This window comes from Haliotis rufescens, unplaced genomic scaffold (assembly GCF_023055435.1).
Source record: "Haliotis rufescens isolate VD_foot unplaced genomic scaffold, xgHalRufe1.0.p SCAF_1, whole genome shotgun sequence".
Taxonomy (NCBI): Eukaryota; Metazoa; Mollusca; class Gastropoda; order Lepetellida; family Haliotidae; genus Haliotis; species Haliotis rufescens.
Genome location: NW_025963779.1, coordinates 82225234 through 82241130, shown reverse-complemented (window position 1 = coordinate 82241130; position 15897 = coordinate 82225234). Strand labels below are relative to the sequence as shown.

Here is a 15897-nt window from a genome sequence, read left to right as displayed (position 1 = left end):
GCTCACGCGGATACAGTGTTCTCATCCGCTGCGGCGATGAAATACCTATCCAGTGGGGCCGTTTGGAGTCACCAATCGTTTTGGCAATGACGATTGAGCCTTACGGTATGCGCTTGACAGTGCTTTGGTATTCCTATAGGGTAACGCCTAGCTAGGTGCATGCGCATCGAGTGCTTCCGCCTTGGTGTTTACTTCCGCTGGTCGGAAGGAACGCTAGCAGTCAGGATTCGGGTTGTAGGTGCTCCCCACCGCCTACTGTGGTAGTCAGCCTCGGTATAACAGTGGTAACGTATTACTTAATGTAATTTGTAGAATTTTCCTATTCGGAATATTCTATAAGTAATACGTTACCACTGGGCTGCTGCCCGCCCGTCCGTCCCCCGAGCACTTGCTCTCGCAGGAGACAAGAGTGAAGGGTGTCACATGGCAGCTAGGTGGCTACGCACGTGCTGCATGAGGTAATTGAGATCTCTGTGGTAGATTTCGCTATAGCAGCAGTTGTGGGAGACAACAGCCTCGGTATAACAGTGGTAACGTATTACTTATAGAATATTCCGAATAGGAAAATTCTACAAAACTGGTGAAAATTTATTATTCAAGTTTCCATGGCAACGACTTTGACTTAGACTGATAATGGCAGTAATGCTCGTTTCCGGAGCAGATCAAACCGTACAATATTTCTTGCCTTGCACACAAGCAAACATGTCATATTGGCAGGGGATATGAGTATTTCATGCTTGTTGTGTCTTTTTCAATAACTTTTGCTGGTACAATAAGGATGTATGTATGTTAAGCACTGCAGAATACAGATGACTTAGTCTTCTCAAGTGCCGCAATTTGTTGTGCCAAGTTGCTTCCTAGATGTGTCAAGATCCTCTGGTTGTGAGCTAATGTCACAGCTTTGTCCTGATTATGATAGTTGGTCTGTCAGCAACACACCTCTGTTTGTTGGTTCACGGAAGTGGTGAACCCCTCAACCTGCTTTACTTTGGGTTTTCCTTCCATTTTAAGGTGATTTGTGAATTTATATCAAGGTACAACTGGAATATTCCAAATGAGCTTTAAAGAAAAGTTACTCAGTCTTCAACATTTATACTTACTCTGACTAAATTTTGCATCAGTGATCTAAGAATGAATTCTTGATGAGTTATGCCACATCATGTCCTGACCCATAAAAAGGGAGTTTTGACTAAATATTCCATGTTTTGTACTTGTTTTTTATGACTACAATACAAATATGGTTGTTGGAGATGACAATTTGGTATTTTTGTCCATTGTTCCTTTTTTTCAGTTTCTGATTGTGAAAGAGAATCGCTGTAATGAAGGCACATGTGTGGGCGTGTCTAAGTGGCCAGTGCGGGACCATGGTCACCGTACAACATCAGACATGTGGCTGTACAGGGCGTACAGTGGCAACCTCTACCACAATGGGGAACAGACACTAACACTACCAAACTTCAGCCAGGGAGACTACATCACTGTCATACTGGACATGGATGCAAGGACACTTGCATTTGGCAAAAATGGAGATGTAAGTATTTTGTGTTAGATGATTTGTCTAATTCCTATTTCTGTTCACTCAAATCCTTTCAAGATAATGTGAAATATGCTTCATTGTCTGCATCAGTAACCCACTACATGACTGCCATGGCTGCATTGTGACCTCCCCCTCCCCCAACCACCAAACTAAAAAAATAATAATTATAATAAAACAATGTAGAAAGCCCTTTGTTAGTGTGACCTGACATCACATATTGACAAATAGGTATAAATCTTATTCATGACCAAACAAATGAGTACAGAATTATATGAATGCAATTTATTTGTATAATATTGACTCTTTAGAATATCCAAAGTTTTAATCAGTGTACCATTGTTTGCAGGACCCTAGGATAGCCTTTGAAGACTTGGATGCTACAGAGCTCTATCCATGTGTAACATTTTACAGCAGCAACCCTGGTGAAAAGGTAATGTGTGTTTCTATATACTCAGTTTTCATTGAGTCTGATGTAAGAACAACCTAATGCATAACATTCACTGTAGAAATTAGTCCATCAGGATTGAATTGTTTCCTGTACCTGATGTTTAGTACAGAAAGGGAAGGCATATTAACCACTGGTGCACTATGAAAGGTCTGCTGTTTTTATCAATGTTAGCATACTACTCAAAAGAAGTTAAGAACACCCAATTGTTTCATATTACTATAGTTTATGCCATGACAGATTATCGGTAACTATAGCAATGTGTAAGAATCGGGTGTTCTTTAGGTTCTTTTGAGTAGTATATATTATTGATATTCAGGTGAGTAAGTAAGACTAATGGTCAAGACGTTATGTAATGTCATTTCAGGACTACTTCTTGTCCCTATATAAAGTTTCACGTCTTTTTGAGCTTTTTGATGCCTAACAACAATTTAAGTAAAGTTTGTTCAATTGTATCAGTTCTGTAAGACACGCTTGTCATTGTACATATTATTTATTTAAACAAATGTTAAGCTTGAGTCCAGTATACCACTGTCAGCTGTGTCTGTGATAGGTGAAGATAACAGACATGCAGCTACGGAGCACCCCGAGGGATCTGCTCCCTGGGGACCCCCACTGTGCCCCCACTGTGGGTGTGATGGTAGAGGCAGGTATCACACTGATTAGACACCTCCACACAGTCGACTCATGGACCTCACATGTCAACAACAAGATATACAGTGTGCTGGGTCGGATACATAACAATGCTTCCACAGACAGACTGGAGGGGGAAAGACAACCAGAGGAGCAAGCAGGTAAGCTGGAGCCGCAGTCAGTACTTTTAGATAACAAATATATCAACACTTGTCGATAAAAGTTGATTTAAAACATTTTTTCAACAAGTGTTGATGTATTTTATGTTTGGGATCATAAATGAGTAACACAAGGGGCTGCAGTTCAGGTTATTAATGTTGATTACTCTCATGTAATCTCACCACTCAGGTGTGTACTTTACATTGTAGAAGAGCATTACTTCGCATATTTGCAAATCAGAGCTCTGTCATCAGCTCAATATAATTGTGGGGCGGTCGTGTAGCCTAGTGGTTAAAGCGTTCGCTCATCATGCCAAAGACCCAGGTTCCAATCCTGACATGGGTACAATGCGTGAAGCCCATTTATGGTGTACCCCACCGTGATATTGCTGGAATATTGCTAAAAGCGGGGTAAAACCAATCTCACTCACTCAATATAATTGCTTAAGTCTTTGTCACATACTCTTTGAGCATTTATTGGTGGTAATAATATCATTGATTAGTGTTACACTCTTTAATATATATGTATTATTCCCAATAGTATTTCATCACATTTCTTGCAGGTGTAGTTGTTATCAGTGTTTATAGGATTTCAAATTTACCTCAGTGTCTTAAACTTCCAATAGGAGCTGAATCCCTCGAGTTTCCAGATTGTGTACAGGAGAAAGTCCACCCACATCACATGCTGGCATCAGACCAGGTCTCGGAGTTCATGCATGAGGGAAACCTGGACTGGTTGTGTCAAGAGGTACTACTTCACAGTTACTGACAATGTTGTAGTAGATGACTGATGTTCTTTCTTTTCTAAGTAAAGTTAGAGGACGATTGACAGTACACTATTGGGATGAACAGGTATTTTTGCCTTGTATTGTTTGGGTGGCAGTAGCTTTGAATCCCAATAACTGACTAGTAAACTGACTGGTAATTGATTATTGGACTGGCCGGGGAGGGGATATTGGACTTAGGACTGTATCATATTTTGCTGACACACTCACACCCTCGTTTTATGTGACATCCTCCCTCATTGCTTAACGATAACAGGTATAACAGGAGCTGCTGTGTAATTCTGCAGGTGTGGCCATGCATGGTTGTTATTGGTGGGACAGATCGAGGGCTGAGAGTGGGAGGCCGGTGCCTGCACAGGCTCACGGGGAAGAAGGGCACTGTGCTTGGTCTGGCTAGAGAAGGAGCTGTCACAGCTAAGGTGCAGTGGGATGAAGGAGACACCACTGTTGGGTAGGTGTAATGAATTGAAGAAATCATCAGAATCTGATTCTACTTCCGGAAATTAACAGATTCGAGTGATTTATCCAACTTAAACAATGTTATGGTTGATATATAATTTTACTTTAAGGAAATGGGATGCCTCAAATCTTTGTTTAGCAGTAGCAGGAACTAAGATAAATTTTTAGTTATATCAGTTTTACTTGCTACAATGTACATTCAGAATGTCCAGTGAATTCCTGGTTCAGAATCAACTGCAACAATAGCTTGACGTCATCATCATGGGATAAAAAGTGTATGACCCAACATCACGTTTGGCATATGTCTTGTGACATGATCTTTGAAATCTTTTGCTTATTAATAATTTGAGAGGCCTCAAGCGATTGTAGAGAGTTGCATATTGGGTGTAGAATGTTTTCTTAATTGATCTTTGTTATCTAAAACAGCTGAGAAGTTTGTTCATGTGAAATGCATTTGTTCTTCCTACTCCTTGAATCTGTTTACGAAAAAGTCTTATCCTGTAATGTATGATACATTAATTCCTTAAATATAGTTCCACTTCAAGTATGTAACCATTGATTCATATTACATGGAGCATAGGTTCTTGAACCCTAGAAAGAACAAATGACCCTCCATTAAAAAGCAAAATGGGTCACTCTTTTGAAATCTGATCTATTTTTACAGGTGCTGATAAGGTATTTATTTTTGTCTGAAATGGTGAAAACTTGGTGTAACCAATATTTCAGATATTTTGTATATCTTTATTGTCATTACAATTATAGGCTATTTGTGGAGAAAGTTGTATTTATTACTATTTATTGCATCATTACAGTGACACATCTCTAAGCAACCTGGAAGCTGTAGAAAGCATCCCATTTGCTATAACCAAATTCAGTGGTATTGGAGCCCACCACCTGGAAGCAATAATGGAGATGACCTTCCTGCTGACCGAGAAAGCCCCATCAGAGGTTGCTGTTACCCCAACCACACCGAACATTGTGGACAAAGACAAAGACAAGCCAGCCCCTGACACCGAGGAGAAGGAACATGAAGATGCCCTCATGAAGGAACTAGATGCAGACATAGCACGCATCCTGGATGAGGAAGAAGCCAAAACTGTGGGCTTTGATCACAATGCTGACAAGAAGGCCTCTACTGAATCTGATGAAGAGCCTGCACCTAGAGGGGACAATGTTCAGAGTGTGGAGCCTCCACCGGGGGTTCGAGACTCCTCAGAAGACATTGCTGAGGTTACAGATAGTTCAGGAGATCAGTGGTTTGAGGCTGAGAGTGATACTGTTGCCAGACCGGAGGAGAACGCTACGGATTCTGTCCCTCAATCTGATCCTGGAGGAACACAGAGGGAGGAGGATGCAGATGTAATGAACAATGCTGCAAGCCAGGCAGATGAGGACACAGAACCACCTGATGTTATGACAACCACACAGTGTTCAAATATGACTGTCAGTGACTCGAGTACCCTCAAATATTCAACAGATGAAAAGGAACTGAGATCTGTGAAGTACGCTGCAATACAGCTGTCAGCTCTGAAGGCTCTTTCTGTGATTATCTGCAACAATAAGTTCACCGAGATGTTACTGGTCCCGAAAGAGAAGGTCAGATTAGATGGCACTAAGGGATTACTGGAGGGTATCATTCCACAGAGGGATGAAAAACTGAAGAGTGTTCTTAGAAGTATTTTGAAGCTGATGGTGCAGAGAGCAACAATGCCATCTCCATTCCGCAGGGTTGTGTCTCTCAGTGAGCTGGAGCGGACTCTGAGTGTGTTACATAAATCCATGGTTACAGTTCAGGCAGATGAGAAACTGGGCCTACAGGAATATGAAGGTATGTCTTGTGGGTTAAAGGAGGCCCCAGCCATCTATTGCTTGTTATAAGAGGCAAGTAAATAGGATCATGTAGGTAGGCTTGGTGACTTGGCTTATTGTGCCCCAAAGGCATGGGATGTTGTTCATACTCTGTCTCACACAAACTCGGTTCTTTTCGGGTTGAAGAGATATAGCTGAGTCATAACTGACTAGGGGTTGGGGGATGTCGGGGGGAGGGGGGTGTTATACACTGGTATTTGTTATCCCAGTTTAATTTAATTAATAATCATTTGCAGGTATGTTTCTGAAACTATTAACATGATTAATGTTGTTACAATCTGTTGTATTCACTATGAAATGGTTATAAAAAAGACACTGAATCCACAATTGGCAACAGTCTATTTCAATGATGTAAATCACGTTATCTGCTATGTTATTGTCAATCTCGATGTCAAATATATTGGAACATGTATTTCATCATTAACTGCCTTGGGTCATGAAAATCTGTTAGTCAGATACAAAATGGTTTCAGTAAGAAAAGAATCTGTTCATGTTTTTTCAAACCATAACATCCCAAATCTGTGTTATGTTTGTGCAATCATCATGTCATATCTATCACAACCGGGTTTAAGTGTAGATTAGATTGAATATCAAGATGTTGGAGCAACAACATCCTATCAATGTTTGATTGTTCACCTGTCAGACAAGCTGGAGGAGAGACTGGTGAGTGAAGGCGTGAAGCCAGAACACAGTACTCCAACCCATACAGCTCAATCTACAGACAGCACCAACTCTCCAGCAGTCGGGGAGGCCAACAAGCCTCAAACCTCTTCACAACAAACCTCCATCCTCCAATACATGAGGACAAGTTCAAGGTAGGTTTGGTAGTCTGTTTGTTGTTTTACGCCCCACTCAGCAATATTCCAGCTATATGACAGTGGTCTGTAAATAATCAAGCCTGGACCAGACAATCCAGTGATTGATGTCATGAACATCGATCAACGCAACCAACTTCAATTTGATTGGTGCTCCTTCATCTATGATTTTTGTAAACATTGGGTACTTAATTTTTGTGCTTGATTAGGGTAAACAAAGTATTTGGTTTTCAAGACATTCACATTTATCAATAAAACACTGTGGTAAGCATTCATTAAAGAGTTTTGACAATAAATTAAAATGTTTATCTAAAAGTCCAACACTTTTTCAAATGGTACTTGAGCATGTGTGTCCAATGTTTTAGAGTAATATGCTTGAGCTGTGAGAACCACTTTACTTCTTCTCTTTTTTCATGTCTATGGTGTGGCATGTTTTGCCAAAGATTCCACTTCTTCATCTCCGATGTGTACCATATTTTCATCATTGCAGTGCTGAGGACATGGTTGGATTCACGAGAAGGATGTTCCATGCACTGCGGCCACGCATATCACTAGGGGTGCCTCTACAGCCCCGCCGGAATCCCCCTCCCCCTCCCATACGATCTCGCTCTCCGTCACCGCCCCCACCTGCCATAGTGACACACCTCATGGAGATGGGCTTCACCCTGGCACATATCAAGCAGGCTCTCGCAGCAACTGGTGTGTGACATTAACAAACTACATGTTAAGCCTTCAATAACCTTTAGAAATAGAAATGACAATACCATGCAAAGGATAACATCAATTTATTTAATGTGACCAAATCGATAAATTTTCTTGGATTTAATTGAGGCAATTGAAGTCAACTATGGATTTTGATACTGCCCACTTTCCAAAGTGTTCATGGGAAGCTAAATTTTACAAGTCAGTAAACATGCTCAAGATCTCTCTGTAGTGTTATGCAGAGGATGTATGTTTAACCCTTGTTACCCTGACATTACTGTCAATATGTTACATCCAGGCATCAGTGGTAGAGAAGTGACTGCAAGATCCATCAACAGTCTGGCTACATGGATGCTGGAAAACCCATCCGAGCTGACCGCTATCAGTAGTAGAGATACACTAAGACCCTCCGCCACATCTTTGTCAGATGATACAGACTTGGTGGCAGACTCAACAAGGTGAGGACACCAACAATTGAATTTATAGAGTGTAATGGCATCATTAGAACACAAAATGTTTGGCTTGGTTGACCAGCCCCTTTGTAGCCATGCATCAGTGGTACACTGTATGTAATTGATGTCATTGTCACCTATATTTGGGGCAATGCTCATGACTTACATAATATGCCAGTTCTTGACTTGACTTTGGAAGACATCCGACTCTCCATATGCTCATAAGACTGAGTCAAGTCTTCATGTCTGTTATTGCTGTGCCTGTTATTGTGTGTTATCACTTTGATTTGTCCTTTCAGGGATATCAGTGCAGACACGTCATCCTTCCAGGATGGCTTCCTCAGTGATGAATCATCAGATGAGCAGTTTGAGTTGCCACAGCCAAGAATCAGTCGGAGACCTCGGCGCCTCACTCGTAGTCGACACATTGATATCAGGAGCTTCCTCACAGCTGGTAACTAAATGACATTACCAATATCATGATCACAAGCGTTATTGTCATTTTGTACCTAGGAATGTTTTTAAAGGCTGAAGATGTTTTTCATATTAAACAAACACAGGTTTTTTATGCAATGACTTTTTCCAGGTCGTGAACGGCGTGATGAGAGACCAGAAAGACGTCATGAGGTTGGAGAAGCACGCCCCCTGTACGACCCTTTTGATGACTTTGACTTGCAGGATGAGATGTACAATGAAGAAGGGTTGGAGGATGTGTTTACACTGGACCCCAGCAGAGATGTGTCGGAGGTGAGCCATGTTGGTAGACTTGCAGAGTCAGTGGGTAAATGTTGTATTAATCCACTGTTAGAAACATTCCAGCTATTCCCAGCTTGCAAATATTCAAATGTGTGACAGTCAAACTAGTGTTTGACAGCATGAGCATCACGCCATGTAGCTGGAGTAACATGTATGGAAACAGTTGTGTTTCTATTAATTTAGGAACTTTATGTTTATCCCAAATTAGCAGCTCCCTGCCATGACACAGTGGTAAAGAATGAGAAGGTACATGCAGGTTTGCAGATCCCTATTCAGTTTGGAATCAGATCCAGCATTCTGATTTTTAATTTTTCAAACATCTGTACAATTGACACCTACAAGTGTTTGAGAAACTACAAGTGAGCATTTTCAAACCTATATTACTCATTTATCAGTATGTGTTCCTGCCTATCATTCCTGATTAAAAGAGAAGCAATCTACGTAAAATATTAGATTTTCTGTTCTTTGAAAAAATGTGTTTTTGATCAGAAGTATGTTATTGCTAGTTGAAACCTCAGATTGACAACTCAGAATCAGGTGTTCTTGAAGCGCAAGTAAAGTGAGAAAAATTATTTGTGATTTTGTTGCAAATATCAATTTTCCTTGATACATTTAGTCAATTTCTGAGTGAGAAACATTCTCAATATATTCGAATGTTTAAATGTCCTTGTGAAAGTGCTGAAATCACATACTCCGTAACCGGCTTTAGAAACAAACCTATTTGCTGGCATTGCCTTAAGGTGACATGATCATTGAATTTGTGCAGTATGTCAAACACCAGTAAGGAGAATTCCCTCAGTGGCAGAATTTTTCGTTTGGAGCACTCTTTTGACTGTCACTTTTTATCATCTGTTTTACGCTATTTTTGTTTTTCAAATATAATTTTGGTCAAGCATTTTTTATTAAGCATGCCCTAAAGTATTAAAATATAAGAACAGAATGCAACTTTAGGTGCGCTTTACATATAGTTTTGCATTATTATACAGACAAACTACTGCAACTACGACAGCGAGGTGCATGACAATATAGCTTTACACATCAAAGTGACCGTACTGCTAGCCCTCCATAAGGCTTTGATGACAGCACATGGAGGATAAATATGCAAATGTTTTCCATGTTTTGGGATATTTCTTAATGAGAGTTATGTCTAACTGAATGTGTAGACTCGTCCAAAATGAAACAGATGAACAACACATGAATAAACTGCGTAAGATGTAACGATGTGACAGAGGTTCAAGGCTGGAATGATTTAGAAACACATAGACCTGTATATGTACTGTCCCTTTAAGTCATTGTAGAATATGAATGATTTGTGTGTATGCTGGTTTATGGTTCATTGGCTACAGATCTAGTCTGAGAGATGGTATTCATACATCTATGTTCTTTGAATACTTTGTTTCCAGAGGCGCGACACTGAGCCGGGGAGAACGCTGACTTGTGAACTGTGTAATCAAGAGACTGGTGTCATGTCTCGTCACCTCAGACTCTGTCACCCTGGATGTGGAAGTAAGGAACATAACGCTGTCTAGTCAGTCCCCACTCAACTATTACCCAAAATTCATATATGGGGCGGATTTAAGCAGCTCAAGTTGTAGTTTTACTTGAAATAGAACCTTAATATTGAGTGTGCTTCATATATTTTAAAAGTTTTTTGTTTAGTTTTAGAGTTACCAGCTGTAGAAACAACTTGTTTTTGTCACTGGTAGTTATGATAAATATGGAAACTTTTCCAAATTGTAGTAATTTATACTTGTGTGAGTAAGTTAGGATTTTATTTATCTATCCCATCTGTAGTATTGCAGCCATATTGTGATGAAATTCCAAATAGTCCTTAACCGTTATGAAATTTAGTTGTGACTATAGGGCTGGTACTGGTTGCAGGTTACTTCCAACATGTTCTTAATATCAATGCCAACATTAGATGCACTCTGATGATCCCTACTCCAGGAATCAGCCGAGGCCATGGCTACGATGGTACCGGGCGGTATGAGCAGGTTGGCTATGGGGGTATCTGTGGGTCGGGGCATCCCCACTACCTGCTGTGCCGAGACTGTCGAGACCGCTACCTGCTGCAGAGGAAGCACAGCACCAGTGTAGTTCCCGAGTCAGTGACAGAGGGCACCACTGACAAGTCAGCACCGGATCTACTGGGAGCCACAGATGGAGGACTTGATGGTAATATGCCACGGTTACTTGCAATAATATTAATAAAATTATTACTTGACAAATCTGTAGCTGATGTTTCCAAGGATAGAATTTATGCTGTACTCTTTTTGTTTCTGTTTAGATGAACTTGCATTTCTATCTGAGGACAGTGGTATCAACATCAGTGCTGACAGCTATCAGAAGCTGCTACCTCGTCTTGGCTTGAGTGATCGCAAGTCTATTCCGGAACCTGTCCGATTCCTTGATCCTGATCCTCTTGGGGCAAAATCTGTTACTAACAGTACTTCAGAAGTCACAACAGAGTCTCTCAGTGAGTTTTTTCTTACTAATACCTCACATTTGCTTATGTAGATATATTTAATATTTTATGAAGAAATAATTTGCAAAGTTTTCAACATATAATTACCTGAACGCAATAAGTTATCATGTCAAAAAAGGTATTTCCAGATGATTTGGTATTATGTTATTATGCATTTGGGTGTTTTGTGTATTTGTAGGTAGCTTCTACAAATCCAGTAAGCTTGATCCCAAACAGAAATCTCTCGGTGAGCAGGCCACATGTCTTCAGAGCAGTGCCGATCGTCTGTTGGCCCTGAGGAGAACCACTGCAGCCACACAGGTGTTGCTGGCTCGAACCATGGTGATGAAGGTCCTCACCCTGCTGGCACAGAGGTATGTTCTGTCACAGAGGTATGTTCTGTCACAGAGGTATGTTCTGTTGTCTTCTATCAGGGGGTGGTAGGGTGGCCTAGTGGTTTAAGTGTTGGCCCTGAGGAGAACCACTGCAGCCACACAGGTGTTGCTGGCTCGAACCATGGTGATGAAGGTCCTCACCCTGCTGGCACAGAGGTATGTTCTGTCATGTTCTCTTCTATCAGGGGGTGGTTGGTTGGCCTAGTGGTTTAAGTGTTGGCCCTGAGGAGGACCACTGCAGCCACACAGGTGTTGCTGATTCAAACCATGGTCATGGTCAAGCACCATTTGTGGGATAAAAGGGCAGTCTATTGGATATATATTTCTGATTTTTTTACAGCTGAATGTTGTTTTAGGAATGAACCCAAAGCTCTAATAGGATAAAAAGATAGTTGAACAACAACATACATTGAGATGAATATTTATTAAAGAGTAGTTATATATCATTACTGAATTTGAGAAACAAACTGTAAACATCAATTTTGAAAAGACACTAACATATTTACTTCTTATTTATTTTCAGTGGCAGCTCATGTTGCCTTTCAGCAGCACTGGATCACATTGGCCTGGCTGACATCATGCAGATTGTGCGACTGATGTCCCTGTGTGCTGCAGGGAAGATAGAGATGTCCCACACCCAGCAGCGGGACCAGTCCGAGTACCTGCGCTATCTCACCACCGCCATCGGGGCTCTCGTCCAGGAGAGTCCGGTCTCACTCCAGCAGCTCATCTCTCTCTGTACACAGGTACGTGCAGCCACATGGGGCTCAAATACAGGAGCATCAATTTCATTGAGCTTTAAAACTTCAAGCATGGCTGTTGGTCAGAAATTAAAAACAAGGAACACCAAGTTATTGGCACATTTATGTTGAGCTCAGGAGAGAAGACATGGCTTCTGAGGGACCTAACTCTGTTGTTGTATTTGTTTTTTGTTTTTTGTTTTTTGTTAACATTTGCTGTATATCTCTTGTTGGGTTCAGTTTATAATTGGTGTTGAAAATATGGTAGGCGAGGAATCCGAAACACAGTATTACATGATATCTCCCCACTATACATTGTAATTCTAAATAATGTTTGTTATATACTACTCAAAAGAAGTTAAGGATCACCCGATTCTTTCATATTGGTAATGTTAATCTGTCATGGCATGAGAGATTAACTATTGTAATATGAAAGAATCAAGTGATCCTTAACTTCTTTTGAGTAGTATATATAAGAATGTGATTTTCTTCATTATAAGAACGCATCAACTGATTTTATCATTTATCAAAATATCAAATAAACAACTGCGTCACAAAGGTCTTGTTTACATTTCTACTAAACACTGCAGTATATGTAGCACCATGTGCAGTAGTACATTAGTGAAGTCTGCCTGTGACAGGAGTTGATGCTGGCAGCCATGGGTCTCAGTACAAGTAGCATGGAGGATACCACCAGCTCCAGACACTCGCCTCACAAACTGCCAGACTCGCCAACATTTGCAGTTACCCAGGCTCTTGTGTCCCTGCTAGCTCAGAAGGGATGGAGTCAGAAGCTTATCCAAGCCCAACTCTCTCTTGACAAAGGTAGTGTAGCACATTGTGTTGTTTCATAAATTTAGAGCAGGCATAAATAAAGATGCTCACACATTATCCGCTCGCAGTGCCTTGGTCGGCAGTGGTACATGCAGTCTTAGTTATCAGATTTGTGTAGATCCATGAAGATCTGGGTTAGAATAGGTCTTCATCAACCCATGCTTGTCAGAAAAGGTGACTAACAGTATCGGGTGGTCAGGCTTACTAACTTTGTTGATGCATGTCGTTGTATCCCATTTGCGTTGGTCGATGCTCATGATATCAATCACCGGATTGTCTGGTCCAGACTTGATTATTTACAGACCACCATCATGAAGCTTGAATATTGCTGAGTGCGGTGTTAAAACAACAAACAAATGGAAAAAGATATGTATCAGTTAAAATAATTATCTCCAAGTAGCATTGGAGCAACATATCCAGCAACAGCAGTTTTATAGGACACTTCAGTTATCTCCCTTTCATTCAACTCCAAGGACCTTCTTTACAAATTATGGATACCCTTGAGTCAGCATAGCATATGCTAGTTACCTTTTTCTCTCCAGACACCCCCAGTGAGAGTGCATCTTCAGAGGAGACTAAGTTCTCCCCACTCCAACTGATCAATGCACTCTCGGCATGTGTAATCTCTGCACGAATGCCCTCCCACCATCGTCAGTGGTCTGCCTACCAGCTTGTACAGGCCCTGTCTGCTCAGGGCCAGAGCATCCCCTACATGTCAGAGAACCAAGTGGATCTGGTGGGAGACCTGCCATCCTGCCCTGTGTCCAAACTTGAGGCACATCAGAACAGACTGTCAGGATGTTCCTGGAACTCCAAGAAAACACTGCTTGCTTCAGGGTATGTGTGACTCAAGAAATATTGTGTTTTTTTGGTCTATTGATCTTGCCATAAACATGTAAAACTGACATTGAGTAAATTCAGGAGCAACTAGGTCCCCAGTGCCCCATGCATGGTGTAGGAGCTAACTAAAATAGGATTAGGTGGTTATATGTGTGACCTGCTTGATAGTGTGTCTGTGTATTCCAACAGCATGGATCCTTGCTCACATGATTAACCATTGGTTTGACTGACCTGGAATGCTGCTGACTTCAGTTAAACAATGTTCACTCACCAAGATCACAATGCTTGTTTAAATGTTGAGTTTGTGATAATATAGCATCAAGGGTGACAGATGTTAAATACATCTTTTGTGTCCTTAGAACTTACATATCAATTTACCTCAATGATAGTATTTGATGTCAACATTCATATTGGTGATACATAGACTGAACCATCAGCTGTTGTGTGTTCTAACAGTGCATATGATGGCACGGTGCGGGTGTGGAGTCTGCCCAACAAGACCCATCAGTTCCTGCAGCAAACCTGCATCTTCAACCAAGGGGAGGATGTGTCGGTAGTGGACCTGGACAACAGCCCCTTGTCTAATGTGTGCTGGAGCAGCTCGGGGAAAATGATTGCAGCATGTATGGACAACATGATCAATATCTGGATCATTGGAGGTGAGGGTCATGACATCAGACTAAATTATTTTTACAGATGAAATGGAACTTGCTTCCTTCTGCAGGCACAGACACATCACTGTTACATAAGAAATTATATGAAATGTCATGTAAGAGTTTAGCCTAAGCACAGGTGCTTTTAAAAATTTGCATTTATTCTAGAAGTTTGGGGTGGGGGAATTTATAAAAACGGGGCTCATATTATGGCAAATATGGTTATTATGTCCCTACACCTTGCAAGATTTTGACTTTTTGTCAAATAATTTTGACATTTGTACAGTTTTGTGTTTTATGTTTGTGTAATATGGTATGATTTCTATCACTATGAAGGTGGGAAAGGTTACCTGGACATCCAGCCTCACTGGGTGACGGCCCTCACCTGGCCATTGTCTAAAGGGATGTTCGATGGCCAGCTGGGGCTATCCACTGATGTTTTGTTGGTGGGACGACTAGATGGGTCGCTGGCCAGCATACAGACCCTGGACAGCTCAAGCTACCGTAGACAGGAGCTGGAACACTGCTATAGGAGAAATGGTATGCAGCCTTGTACATGAGTAGTCACTGGAGGTGTTATGATCCTAGAAACCATGCCAAGCGGTGGACAAAGTTTATTAGTAAATGAGTGTCAAAGATGCAGTCCTCTCTTTTTCATTTGATGTAAAAGACAAATTTTAAAACTTATTTATATTTGATCTGTTACATTTGAACCCTTTGGGGATTCAGGTTAGAATTGGTGCCCGGCAATCCATGCCTGGTCATAAGAGTCAGACAAATGGGTTGGGTGGTCAGACTCTGTGACTTGGTTGATTGCATGTCATTGTACCCCAACAGTGTGGATTGTTGCTCTCAATATCAATCATTGGATTGTCAGGTCAAGACTTGATTATTTACAAGTCACTGCCATATACAGTGTGCCGCGTTAAATGACAAATATTACATTTGATGGAAGTCATTAAGAGAGTAACATCGTGATTGTGCTCTGAAAATGTGTATGTTTCAGTATCCGTGACTCAAATAGCATGGTTCAATGAAGATCGGAGGTTTGCTGTGGGCTACAGTGATGGAATGGTGTCTTTATGTAGTCAGGCCGAATTTGAACAGCCACTCAATACTGAAGCACATCAGGTACTCCTTTGTTTAGTTAGGCAAAATGTACCATATAGTGAAATGAAGGCAACCTCTTGTGAGAGACTTAATGCGCGAAGTCCTCATCCTGGGCAAAACAGTTGTTTATTGGTGAAGTAATTCCTAACAGAACCACCAAGAAGGCAGGATTAACATGGTTAATGCATTAGTTTTGATGTTTAGAAAACATTCTGAATAATCAATGAAGACAACTACTTGGACTGAATGA

At 41.1% G+C, this 15897-nt stretch overlaps 1 protein-coding gene across 1 annotated transcript in view; it reads left to right on the top strand.

Annotated features, from left to right (window-relative positions):
- LOC124136901 (probable E3 ubiquitin-protein ligase HERC1) overlaps nucleotides 1–15897 on the top strand; it is a 74555-nt gene that overhangs the window by 37748 nt on the left and 20910 nt on the right. The window contains exons 35-55 of the mRNA XM_046502944.2: nucleotides 1292–1531; nucleotides 1884–1967; nucleotides 2536–2776; nucleotides 3400–3521; nucleotides 3846–4009; nucleotides 4830–5845; nucleotides 6530–6701; nucleotides 7192–7400; nucleotides 7702–7861; nucleotides 8155–8309; nucleotides 8442–8602; nucleotides 10015–10117; nucleotides 10559–10786; nucleotides 10899–11087; nucleotides 11275–11449; nucleotides 11994–12216; nucleotides 12852–13035; nucleotides 13587–13881; nucleotides 14341–14543; nucleotides 14874–15077; nucleotides 15544–15668. Coding sequence (XP_046358900.2) covers nucleotides 1292–1531; nucleotides 1884–1967; nucleotides 2536–2776; nucleotides 3400–3521; nucleotides 3846–4009; nucleotides 4830–5845; nucleotides 6530–6701; nucleotides 7192–7400; nucleotides 7702–7861; nucleotides 8155–8309; nucleotides 8442–8602; nucleotides 10015–10117; nucleotides 10559–10786; nucleotides 10899–11087; nucleotides 11275–11449; nucleotides 11994–12216; nucleotides 12852–13035; nucleotides 13587–13881; nucleotides 14341–14543; nucleotides 14874–15077; nucleotides 15544–15668 — 4653 coding nt within the window. The remainder of the gene's footprint in view (nucleotides 1–1291; nucleotides 1532–1883; nucleotides 1968–2535; nucleotides 2777–3399; nucleotides 3522–3845; nucleotides 4010–4829; nucleotides 5846–6529; nucleotides 6702–7191; nucleotides 7401–7701; nucleotides 7862–8154; nucleotides 8310–8441; nucleotides 8603–10014; nucleotides 10118–10558; nucleotides 10787–10898; nucleotides 11088–11274; nucleotides 11450–11993; nucleotides 12217–12851; nucleotides 13036–13586; nucleotides 13882–14340; nucleotides 14544–14873; nucleotides 15078–15543; nucleotides 15669–15897) is intronic.